Genomic DNA, 10,088 nt, shown 5'->3' with positions numbered 1-10,088 from the left:
TTGCTCCCGCTGCTTCAGTGGTGGTTACTTCTCATGGATGATACTACATAGATACTACATCACTACCATCAGTGTGTGAAAGGCTGTGAATGGGTGGGTGTGACATGTGGTGTAAAAACACTTTAAGTAGTTGGAAGACTAGAAAAGCACTATATAAGCTCAAGTCCATTTACCATTTACATACACTCCCACATCTCCTTTACGCTTGGATGGCTGTTCCATCCACTAGAGGGCGCTGTCAGACCTTCACTCAGCCGCCCTTCAGTTCCTGTCCGATCTCCGCCCAGCTGTTCTGTTGTTATCTGTGCTCAAGAGAACATCATGTGTATAGTTCATAACACTGTTGGCTACTCTGTTGATGCTGACCCAACATTTACATCTTTTCCATAAGCTTCCAGAAAACGTGCAGAAATACGGACAAAGAGTACGGACAGAAGTCTCCGTCTGTAAATTATCCTAAAATAGATTTATATGTTGTTACTGTTAACAACCACCACCATCCTCATTCATACACGACCTGCTCCGACCTCCGACCTCAGCGGAGAGAAAGAGTGGACAACAGGAACTAGAGGAACACAAAGGAGAAATCCTTCCTTCATATTATCACATCTGATCTTTAGTAAAGCGTCTCTCGTGTTATGAATTGATGCTTTACCTATAATGATTGATTGATGATATAAAGAAAACGTATACAGATATAAAACATCTGTATAACTTTGTATACGTTCTTTTAAAGCAGATAAGAAGTCTGGTCATTTATTATCACATTATGAAGTTCATCAGATTGATTTGAAGTGAAGAATTCAAACCACTCTGCACCGTACTGTTTCAACACAACCTAAACACATTTTAGAAATGAAGCTTCTTCTCCACTTCCAGACACGTCAGAGTCACCTTTATTAAAACAATCCAGCGTCATATTTATGAGATTTGTTCTGTGAGTTAAAAAAAGCCTTAAGCCCCTCTTTAGCGCTCTGTTTGCACATTACTTAAAATGTTCAGACTCATCTCGGTCGAGGACAGGAAGAGAAAATATCTCTTCAATAATAATAATATTAATGTTTCTAATGTTGTGTATGTACTTCTCTGTGTTTATTTGACTTTCATGTACAAGTTGCTCAAAACTTAGAATAAACTTTAATTGAATTTGTTTAGACTTAATGCAGCAGCAGATGTTGTGAAGTGCCTGTTGTCCTCCTGGGAACTAAACGATCTAACTGAGCATGTGCAGTAATATGTTAAAGGCGTCCCTGGTCTCCCCTCCTGCGCTCACATCTACAGAGCTGAACCCTTTAAGTTTGTCTTTAAAGACTCTTCTTTAAAGAGCTCTGACGTCACATCGGAGACTCTAAAAACTCCTGAAAAGTTTGAGAGGAGGAGAAAAAGTGAAGTCAACTTCTGCGCTGACTGCCTTCATGTCTCTCTGCCTGTGTGTGTGTGTGTGTGTGTGTGTGTGTGTGTGTGTGTGTGCGGGGAGGACAGAGAGACAGACAGAAGAGAGGCGGACAGGCGGCTCAGGTTGGTGATGACGTAGAGGTCATGTGACCGCTCCTCTGACGGGACTCTTATAAGGAGCTTTGAGATGTTGAGCTCAGTTTCCCTCCTGGTCCCGAACTTTGGATTTGAGCTCCAGCACAGAGAGCGAGCGACAGAGAGAGAGAGAAAGAGAGAGAGAGAGAGAGAGAGAGAGAGAGACAGACGGACCCTCTACTTCTTCTTCTTCTCCTCCTCTCAAACTTTCCAGGTGAGTCAAACTTTTTCCTCTTCTCTTTATAACTTTTCCCTTTTTTTTTACGCGCACAGAGCTCCGGTAATTCCCGTCAGAGCCCGCCTGAGCTCCCACAGCCCCGGTAGAGCACCTTCAGAGCCCCGGTAGAGCACCTTCAGAGCCCCGGTAGGGCCCGTAAGAGCTCCGGTAGAGCACCTTCAGAGCCCCGGTAGAGTCCTTCAGAGCCCCGGTCCGGTGCGCTCCGGGCTGCGCAGCTCTCACTCTCACAAGTTTCCTGCAGTTAGAAAACTTTGGGTTCAGTTGAAGTTGGATGAGAGGAGCAGAGAAAAGGAGTGTTTGAGATTTGAAGATAAAGTCTCATTATATTTATTCTTTAAACTTCTGTTTGTGACCTCCGACTTTAAACATGTAGACCTTTTTTTTCCTCTTAACGAATAACGAACTGCTCTGATTCAAACCCGCTCAGACAGCCTCCCTGCTGTGTGTGTGTGTGTGTGTGTGTGTGTGTGTGTGTGTGTGTGTGTGTGTGTGTGTGTGTGTGTGAGTGTGTGTGTGTGTGAGTGTGTGTGTGTGTGTGTGAGTGTGTGTGTGTGTGTGTGAGTGTGAGTGTGTGTGTGTGTGAGTGTGTGTGTGTGTGTGAGTGTGTGTGTGTGTGTGTGTGTGTGTGTGTGTGTGTGTCCCGTGTCCCTTTGTGCTGGACTCCATTGTTCTGCTCTGTCCTGGTCATTTTCCGCAGACGAACTCGTTCATGTAGAAAGTGGCGGGATGCTCTGAGTCTGATGTGTGTGCGTGTGCGTGTGCGTGCGCTTGCGCGCGCGCGTGTGTGTGACATTATTATTGTAAAGTCTGCATTGTAACAGGAGGTCAGATCCTCTGCTCCTCTTTAGGCCTCAGCACCTCCTCATGCTGCTCCTCTCTCTGTGGTCCTCCTCATGCTGCTCCTCTTTAGGCCTCCTCACGCTGCTCCTCTTTAGGCCTCCTCACGCTGCTCCTCTTTAGGCCTCAGCACCTCCTCATGCTGCTACTCTTTAGGCCTCAGCACCTCCTCATGCTGCTCCTCTTTAGGCCTCAGCACCTCCTCATGCTGCTACTCTTTAGGCCTCAGCACCTCCTCATGCTGCTACTCTTTAGGCCTCAGCACCTCCTCACGCTGCTCCTCTTTAGGCCTCCTCACGCTGCTCCTCTCTCTGTGGTCCTCCTCATGCTGCTCCTCTTTAGGCCTCCTCACGCTGCTCCTCTCTCTGTGGTCCTCTCAGATCAAACGGCCTCCAGATAAAATCAGGAATGAGTCTGAGCTTTGTCTGTATTTCTTGATGGAGTTCATGATGTTGGGGACGCAGAGTCCTCAAAGACTTTAAACTCTTACCACCGTTCTGCTGCTCATCTAACAAAACTTTCCACATATTCATGCAGCCTACGATAACAAGACTACATCAGTGATTAATATGTGTGTGGAAACGTTGCCCCAGTACAATCAAGTTTCACATCATCGGGAGCTGAACTCCGCGTCAACCTTTTGACTTTTATTTTGAAATGAGAATAAACTCAGAAAACATTTGGATTTGAACAAATCTGAAGAAACATTTTTAAAGGTTTGAGCTTTAGTGTGAAGTCCTCATCTTTGATGTGCTTCACAAACATCTTTAAATATCTGAAGATGAGAACCTTGATGTAAATATTGTTAATTAACTGATTTAAATGAAGCGTTTTTGTAGATGTTTTCCTTGAGGTCTCGAGTTAATCAGTGTTGTTACGCCGTGATATATGATCAGAGATCTCCAGAAAACACATGAAATGTTCCTGTGAAAACAGGAAAACTACTAAATGTCCGGGCTCTCGAGGCTTCCATAGTATATGTGAAGTTTTTTATTTCAAATCAAACCATGATAATCTCCAGCTGGAGCTCTGCAGTGTCCATGATACCACCTTCAGATCGACCAACGTCCCACAGATCAGAACAGAAAGAAAGATGTTTTCAAAGTATGACCACTGAAGATGTCAAAGATTTACTTCACGTTTCAGATCAAACAGAACCACAGGAAGATGAAAGTGTTGTAACGGTAGGAGTCATGGTTGACTTTGGCCACAGGGGGCGCTAGTTCATGAGCTGCAGAGTGACTCAACAGGAAGTCAGCTGATTGTCTGTGTGCAGAGGAAACGCTCTGCAGGAAAGAAGTCCTGCTTCCTGCTGCTCACACACACACACACACACACACACACACACACACACACACACACACACACACAGGAATCAGACAGAGCAAGGATCTTTGACAGAAACCTCTGAGCTGCTGAGCCACATCATTCAGGAGGTTTCTGCTTCTCTCTGACGCTGCAGCTTTGGGCTCCTCCCCCCTCCTCCCCCTCCTCCCTCTCCTCCCCCTCCTCACCCATCCTCCCCATCCTCACCCATCCTCCCCTCCATCCCCTCCTCCCCCTCCTCCTGTGCGCTTCAGTTCAAGAGAACTCTTTAAAACGTGGTCTTCTTGTAGCAGTCGGTCTTCTCAGAGTGAATATCATAACATGTTTCCTGAACATGAATGTTACTCTGATGCTGTGCACACACACACACACACACACACACACACACACACACACACACACACACACACACACACAGTTTCAGGTTGAGCTGCATGTGTGAACACAGACACATGTTCTCCTGGTGGTGATGACGTTAATATCATGTAACATCACGATGTTGGTAATAAAGCAGCTACATTCTCTGTTCTGCTCTATAGAAAGTTGTTTTCCACTCTTTGTTCAGGCTCTGTGTCCGTTAACAACCTCGCTTTCAGAGCTGCTGCTTATTGTTGCTAGGTTACAAACATTCTGCTTTCTGCTTCTCTCAGTAGTGTGCCTTTGGTCTGTTTTAATATGTGCTGATTATTTTACTTTATTAGTAAGAAATATCACCAAGAAAACACTCCCCCCCCCCCCCCCACACCACCACTTCCACTGCGCGGGGACGTTCCAAAGGGTAAACTATTTTAAAGTGAGGGCGCTGAGAGCGTGCGACAGAAAGCAGCTGACACTGAGGACGTTGTGAAGCTGCCGGGACACAGACTCTGTGAATATGTCTCATTACATATGAAGGCATCACACCCTCCCTCCCCGGCATCTTGTATATCTCTTAAATATGACGTCTGCAGCGTTGTTCTTATGTCATGCAGAGTTTAAAGAACGTCTGCAGAGTTTAGAGTATTTAGGTGAAGTTTCTTCATTCACAATAGTTTCAGATCAACTTATTTTTCAGTTTATTTGTTAACATTTACTCTGCGTCAGACGTTTGATTCTAACTGGATGTGTAACACAGGTTGTGCAGAGTTCATATTTGATGTGTTCAGGTGGTCCTGGTTGCAGACTGTGAAGGGTTCATGTTTGTGTGGATGATATGCTGTGTTGTGTTTTGAATTGAAGATGACCTTGAAGCTTGTTGACTCTTCTGTTAATGAGTCACTTGGTGTTCGGGCTCTGAAGTGTTAAACGGACAGAAATGTGTTTCTGAGCTCACTAATTGGATTAAGTGGAGTTTTACGTCATGAAAGGAAGAGTTTTGTCTCCTTTAATCAGGATGTTGTTTAATCCCAGAGGAGAGGAATGCACAGGATGTTGAACTCTGTTTGTTTAAATCTTTCTGTGTATCGTTCTTTAACACGTTTCATCTCTTCTCCCTCACAGGCTAACGCTCTCTCACCATGGGCGACTGGAGCGCCCTGGGTCGTCTGCTGGACAAAGTCCAGGCATACTCCACAGCCGGGGGGAAGGTGTGGCTGTCGGTCCTCTTCATCTTCAGGATCCTGGTCCTGGGTACGGCGGTGGAGTCGGCGTGGGGAGACGAGCAGTCGGCCTTCAAATGCAACACGCAGCAGCCGGGCTGCGAGAACGTTTGCTACGACAAATCCTTCCCCATCTCTCATGTCCGCTTCTGGGTGCTGCAGATCATCTTCGTGTCCACACCCACCCTGCTCTACCTGGCTCACGTCTTCTACCTGAACAGGAAGGAGCAGAAGTTCAACAGGAAGGAGGAGGAGCTCAAAGCGGTGCAGAACGACGGTGGTGACGTGGACATCCCGTTGAAGAAGCTGGAGATGAAAAAGTTTAAGTACGGCATCGAGGAGCACGGCAAAGTGAAGATGAAGGGCGCTCTGCTCAGAACATACATCTTCAGCATCTTCTTCAAGTCCATGTTCGAGGTGGGCTTCCTGGTCATCCAGTGGTACATCTACGGCTTCAGCCTGTCGGCGGTGTACACGTGCGAGCGGGACCCATGCCCCCACAGGGTGGACTGCTTCCTGTCCCGGCCCACAGAGAAGACGGTCTTCATCATCTTCATGCTGGTGGTGTCTCTGGTGTCTCTGCTGCTCAACGTCATTGAGCTCTTCTACGTCTTCTTCAAGAGGATCAAAGACCGCGTCAAGGGCAAGCAGCCGCCCACGCTCTACCCCAGCGCGGGCACATTAAGCCCCACCCCTAAAGACTTGTCTGCTGCCAAGTACGCTTTCTACAACGGCTGCTCCTCCCCCACCGCCCCGCTCTCCCCCATGTCCCCCCCGGGCTACAAGCTGGCCACAGGGGAGCGGGGAACCGGCTCGTGCCGTAACTACAACAAGCAGGCCACTGAGCAGAACTGGGCCAACTACTCCACCGAGCAGAACCGGCTGGGCCAGACTGGCGGCGGGAGCACCATTTCAAACTCCCACGCACAGGCCTTCGACTTCCCCGATGACACCGTGGAGCACAAGAAACTGTCCTCGTCTGCGGGACACGAGCTGCAGCCTCTGGCACTGATGGACCCTCGGCCCTGCAGCCGGGCCAGCAGCCGCATGAGCAGCCGAGCCAGACCGGATGACCTGGACGTGTGAGTCCCACGTGGCCGTCCCGCCTGCAGCCAAGGATCACTTGTTAAAGGGGCGGGGCTAACCTCGATCACTGTCAGCGTAGAGACTCTTAGTGGATCAAAGAGACATTAAAACCTGTAACACTGTCAAAGGTACAAGCTGCAGATATCTGTTCAATGACTTTCAGTTTAGTGGAGTCACTCACAGACACAGAGGGGAGGAGAGAGGACAGCGTCAGGTCAACAACAACAATAACAACAACAACAACAACAACAATCTGGTTCAGTCTCCATAAAAAAAAAAAAAAAATTTCTTCTTGCTCTCTTATATTTTCCTTCTTGCTTCTGGAGACAACAACATCTGTCAGAGCTCAGATCTTGAGGTGCGTGTGTGTGTGCTTGCGTGCGTGTGTGTGTGTGTCACATGGAAACAGGGTGCCTTCTTCTCCTTCTGTGTCTCTTTGAATATCGGAGCAGATCAAATGTGCCTTCTCACCTGATGCTTGTTCACACACACTCCTCTGTGTGACTGTTGATCACTGAGCATTGTGCCTTTACAGTAAACTAACATGTTCAAGAAGTCTGATCAGAGACAGGAAGTGAAGGCTGCAGCAGAGACAGGAAGTGAAGGCTGCACACTTATCCCTGTGGGAGAACCAATCACAGCTCCTTTCCCCCTGACACACTAAGACAAGCTTTCCTAAGTATCTGACAACGTTACCCAGGTTAGAGTCAAATCATTATTGTTAACAAGCTTCCAGACTTCAATGACAAAAACAACAATTTAAACTCACAGAGCATCAAGAAGAACTGCTGCCTTCATGTCTGTGTGACACTCGTTTCAGTCGGTTTGCTCTGATAGGACACAACAAGACTTCAAACTTCCCCGTTTAGAGCAGCATGTCCTGTGAGTTTAAATCTGTGTTTGTCTGAAAGTAGCGTGCTGTGTTTGTAGAGAGTGATGTAACAGCTGTTTGTGTTTCAAAACAAAAAGCTCTCTCTCTGCAGGGATCCTTTCTGTAATGTTGTCACACACTTAGAATAATAATAAATTAGACTTATATAGAATAACAACCGGCGCCTGTCAGGGACAAAAACAACAACCAGGCCGTCTTTGTAAATAAGAATTTGTTCCTGCCTGGTTAAATAAAGGTCAAATCAAATAAAAACAACAACTTTGTTGCAGACATTACAACCTGTTTACCTGCTGCAGGATGAAGAAATCTATTGGTGACATTGAGAGACTTTGTTGTACCTATAAGTCATTAGGACCCTCAGATAAGAGAGGGCATGTCTAAAACTTTGTGTCTCATGGATGAAATTAACAAATGAAGCCGGCTGTCAAGGAGAGCTGAAGATGTTTGGGTGTAAAGACAGTTGGATAGAGTCGGGCCACACGTAAAGTTTGTCTAATAAAGTAGGGATGTTACCGGGTGACTCAAAAATAGAATTTAAACAACTGAAAACCAGACTAGATAACTCGTCTAAAGGTATTACATTTGTTTAACATCTTGCACAATTTTCAAACTGTCTGTGGATAAACGAGTGAGGCTAATGTTAACATTGCTAGCATAGCCAGCCTTCAGTCCTCCATGTAGGTTAACGTCCACATGTCTGAGCTGAATGTGGTCACTCATCACTATGGTCCATATCGCAGTTCAACCTGACACAGCCGACATACAACTTTATCTCCATTTTATAAATCTTTATACTGATGACAAACCGCTCTGCACCTACAACATGCTATCTGTTCACTGTGCTTGTTTACATCCAGGTAGTAGAGCGAGGAGGGTAGGCTCATTAACCGGAGCTACAGACAGTCTATGGCTACAGCCCTGACTAGTGGAGGAAGGCTATGTGGCAGCTTGACCACAACATTTGACCACAACATTTGACCAGCATGGAGGGCCAACATATCAAAATATGAATCATTGGTTTAACTGATGAGTCATTCTGGTGCCCACTAGTGAGGGTGATGACGTTTAACCATTTAGTCGACTGAACGCACACATCGCTGTGTTAACACTGCATTTTCTTTAGTTTTCACTTCATTACGACCGGATCCCAGCTCTCTGTTTTCATTCTAATCTGGGTCCCAAACAGAGACGGGCTGAACCTGGGAGAGTTTCTGGAGGTTTGTTGTAACAGTTGAGTATTTATTGCTTGGCTTGTGTGGGACTCGTACCACTAAGAGGAAGAACTGACTACTGTCCAATAGAAACATCCGACATGAGCGCCCCACAAACTGTATATTTATGAGCAGTTTTGTAAAAGTCAGTGAGGACTGTTGTTTCCTGGTAAACTTTGAATTTATGTGCTGTTATGTTTCATTTGGTGTATTGTGTTTTTTGAGGGGGGATGTGTGTGTGGGTCCCGTAAAGAAAGGCTTTATTACTGTCATTGATTGGACAAGTGCGATCTCTTTTATATCTTGTCGGCGGTGAAGAGAAGCAGTCGAATGATTTCTGTTTCCATATTTGAGTGAATGATTCTTAGGATGTTTTTCGGACTCGATGTAAGCGTTGCTGCTTGAGAAATAGATATTTAGTACTGTAAATCAAGCTAACTGTGTCACGATGAAAATGTGAGTTTGTAGAAGACTGCGTAGAGATCTGGACTAATATTTAGTCAGTTATATTAATGCCAATGTAGCTCCACAAATACCAAACTTTAGGATGAATCTCAAACTGGGCTTTTGTTTCTTTTTATTGTACTTTTTTTAACTGTGCATCACCTTGTCGGTACTTACACGGATCTTTCAGCTACGATGGCGTTTGCACTGAGATCTCGGTGATAGAGATGTAATATGACGTTACTAATTTATTTTATAACACACAATCACTACAGTGCAGACTATCGGACATCTCACCACTGACAGAACAGACCATGTTTTCCACCAGGATCCACTGTTGTACAGTGTAAGTGCATGAAAAGCAAATCAACAACTCAATCTTTGTATCTGTGAAAAGATATTTTAACCAATAAATATTTTCTCTCCTAACCAATTCATTACAATCCTTTTCATTCATTCAGGTTGTTATTCACATCACAGTCCTACACCTTTTCATCCTTCAATCCTTTTTCAGTAGAAAGTTGCAAGCAAACTCCTGCAAACTGTCATCCTTGTACAGCAACAAGCAATGCTGGGATCTTTGCGTGCACTCAAGAATGTGAGCTCATGCAGGAACGCCTGTCATTTGTGCGTTCGTGCAGTCCAACGCACAGATCCTAGCCTTGCCAGTGATTTCGTACAACTTACACATACAAATCCAAACAATGCCTATTTAGGACTTATAAACCCCAACGCTGACATTGTTTTTGTAGCATTTAGACTCATACATCCCAGTGTTACCTGTAAATGGTAAATGAGTTCAGAGTACTCAAAGCGCTTTTAAACGGCATGTCACATCCACTCATTCACACCCTGATGGTCGCTATGAAGGCTTGTGTACACCGCCACCGAAGCAGCGGGAGCAATTCGGGGTTAAGTGTCTTGCCCAAGGACACATCGGACATGTT

The 10,088-nt window shown here is 45.7% G+C and overlaps 1 protein-coding gene across 1 annotated transcript; it reads left to right on the top strand.

The window, feature by feature from the left end:
* The first annotated feature begins 1,538 nt into the window (after positions 1-1,538).
* gja1b (gap junction protein alpha 1b) lies at positions 1,539-9,578 on the top strand. Its single transcript, XM_061051372.1, has 2 exons — positions 1,539-1,744; positions 5,411-9,578. The coding sequence occupies exon 2, from the start codon at positions 5,428-5,430 to the stop codon at positions 6,592-6,594; it is 1,167 nt and encodes a 388-aa protein (XP_060907355.1). The 5' UTR covers positions 1,539-1,744; positions 5,411-5,427; the 3' UTR covers positions 6,595-9,578.
* The last annotated feature ends 510 nt before the right edge of the window (positions 9,579-10,088 follow it).

This window comes from Labrus mixtus, chromosome 12 (genome assembly GCF_963584025.1).
Source record: "Labrus mixtus chromosome 12, fLabMix1.1, whole genome shotgun sequence".
NCBI lineage: Eukaryota > Metazoa > Chordata > Actinopteri > Labriformes > Labridae > Labrus > Labrus mixtus.
Note: the sequence above shows the minus strand (reverse complement) of the source record. Positions and strands in the feature narration are given on the sequence as shown.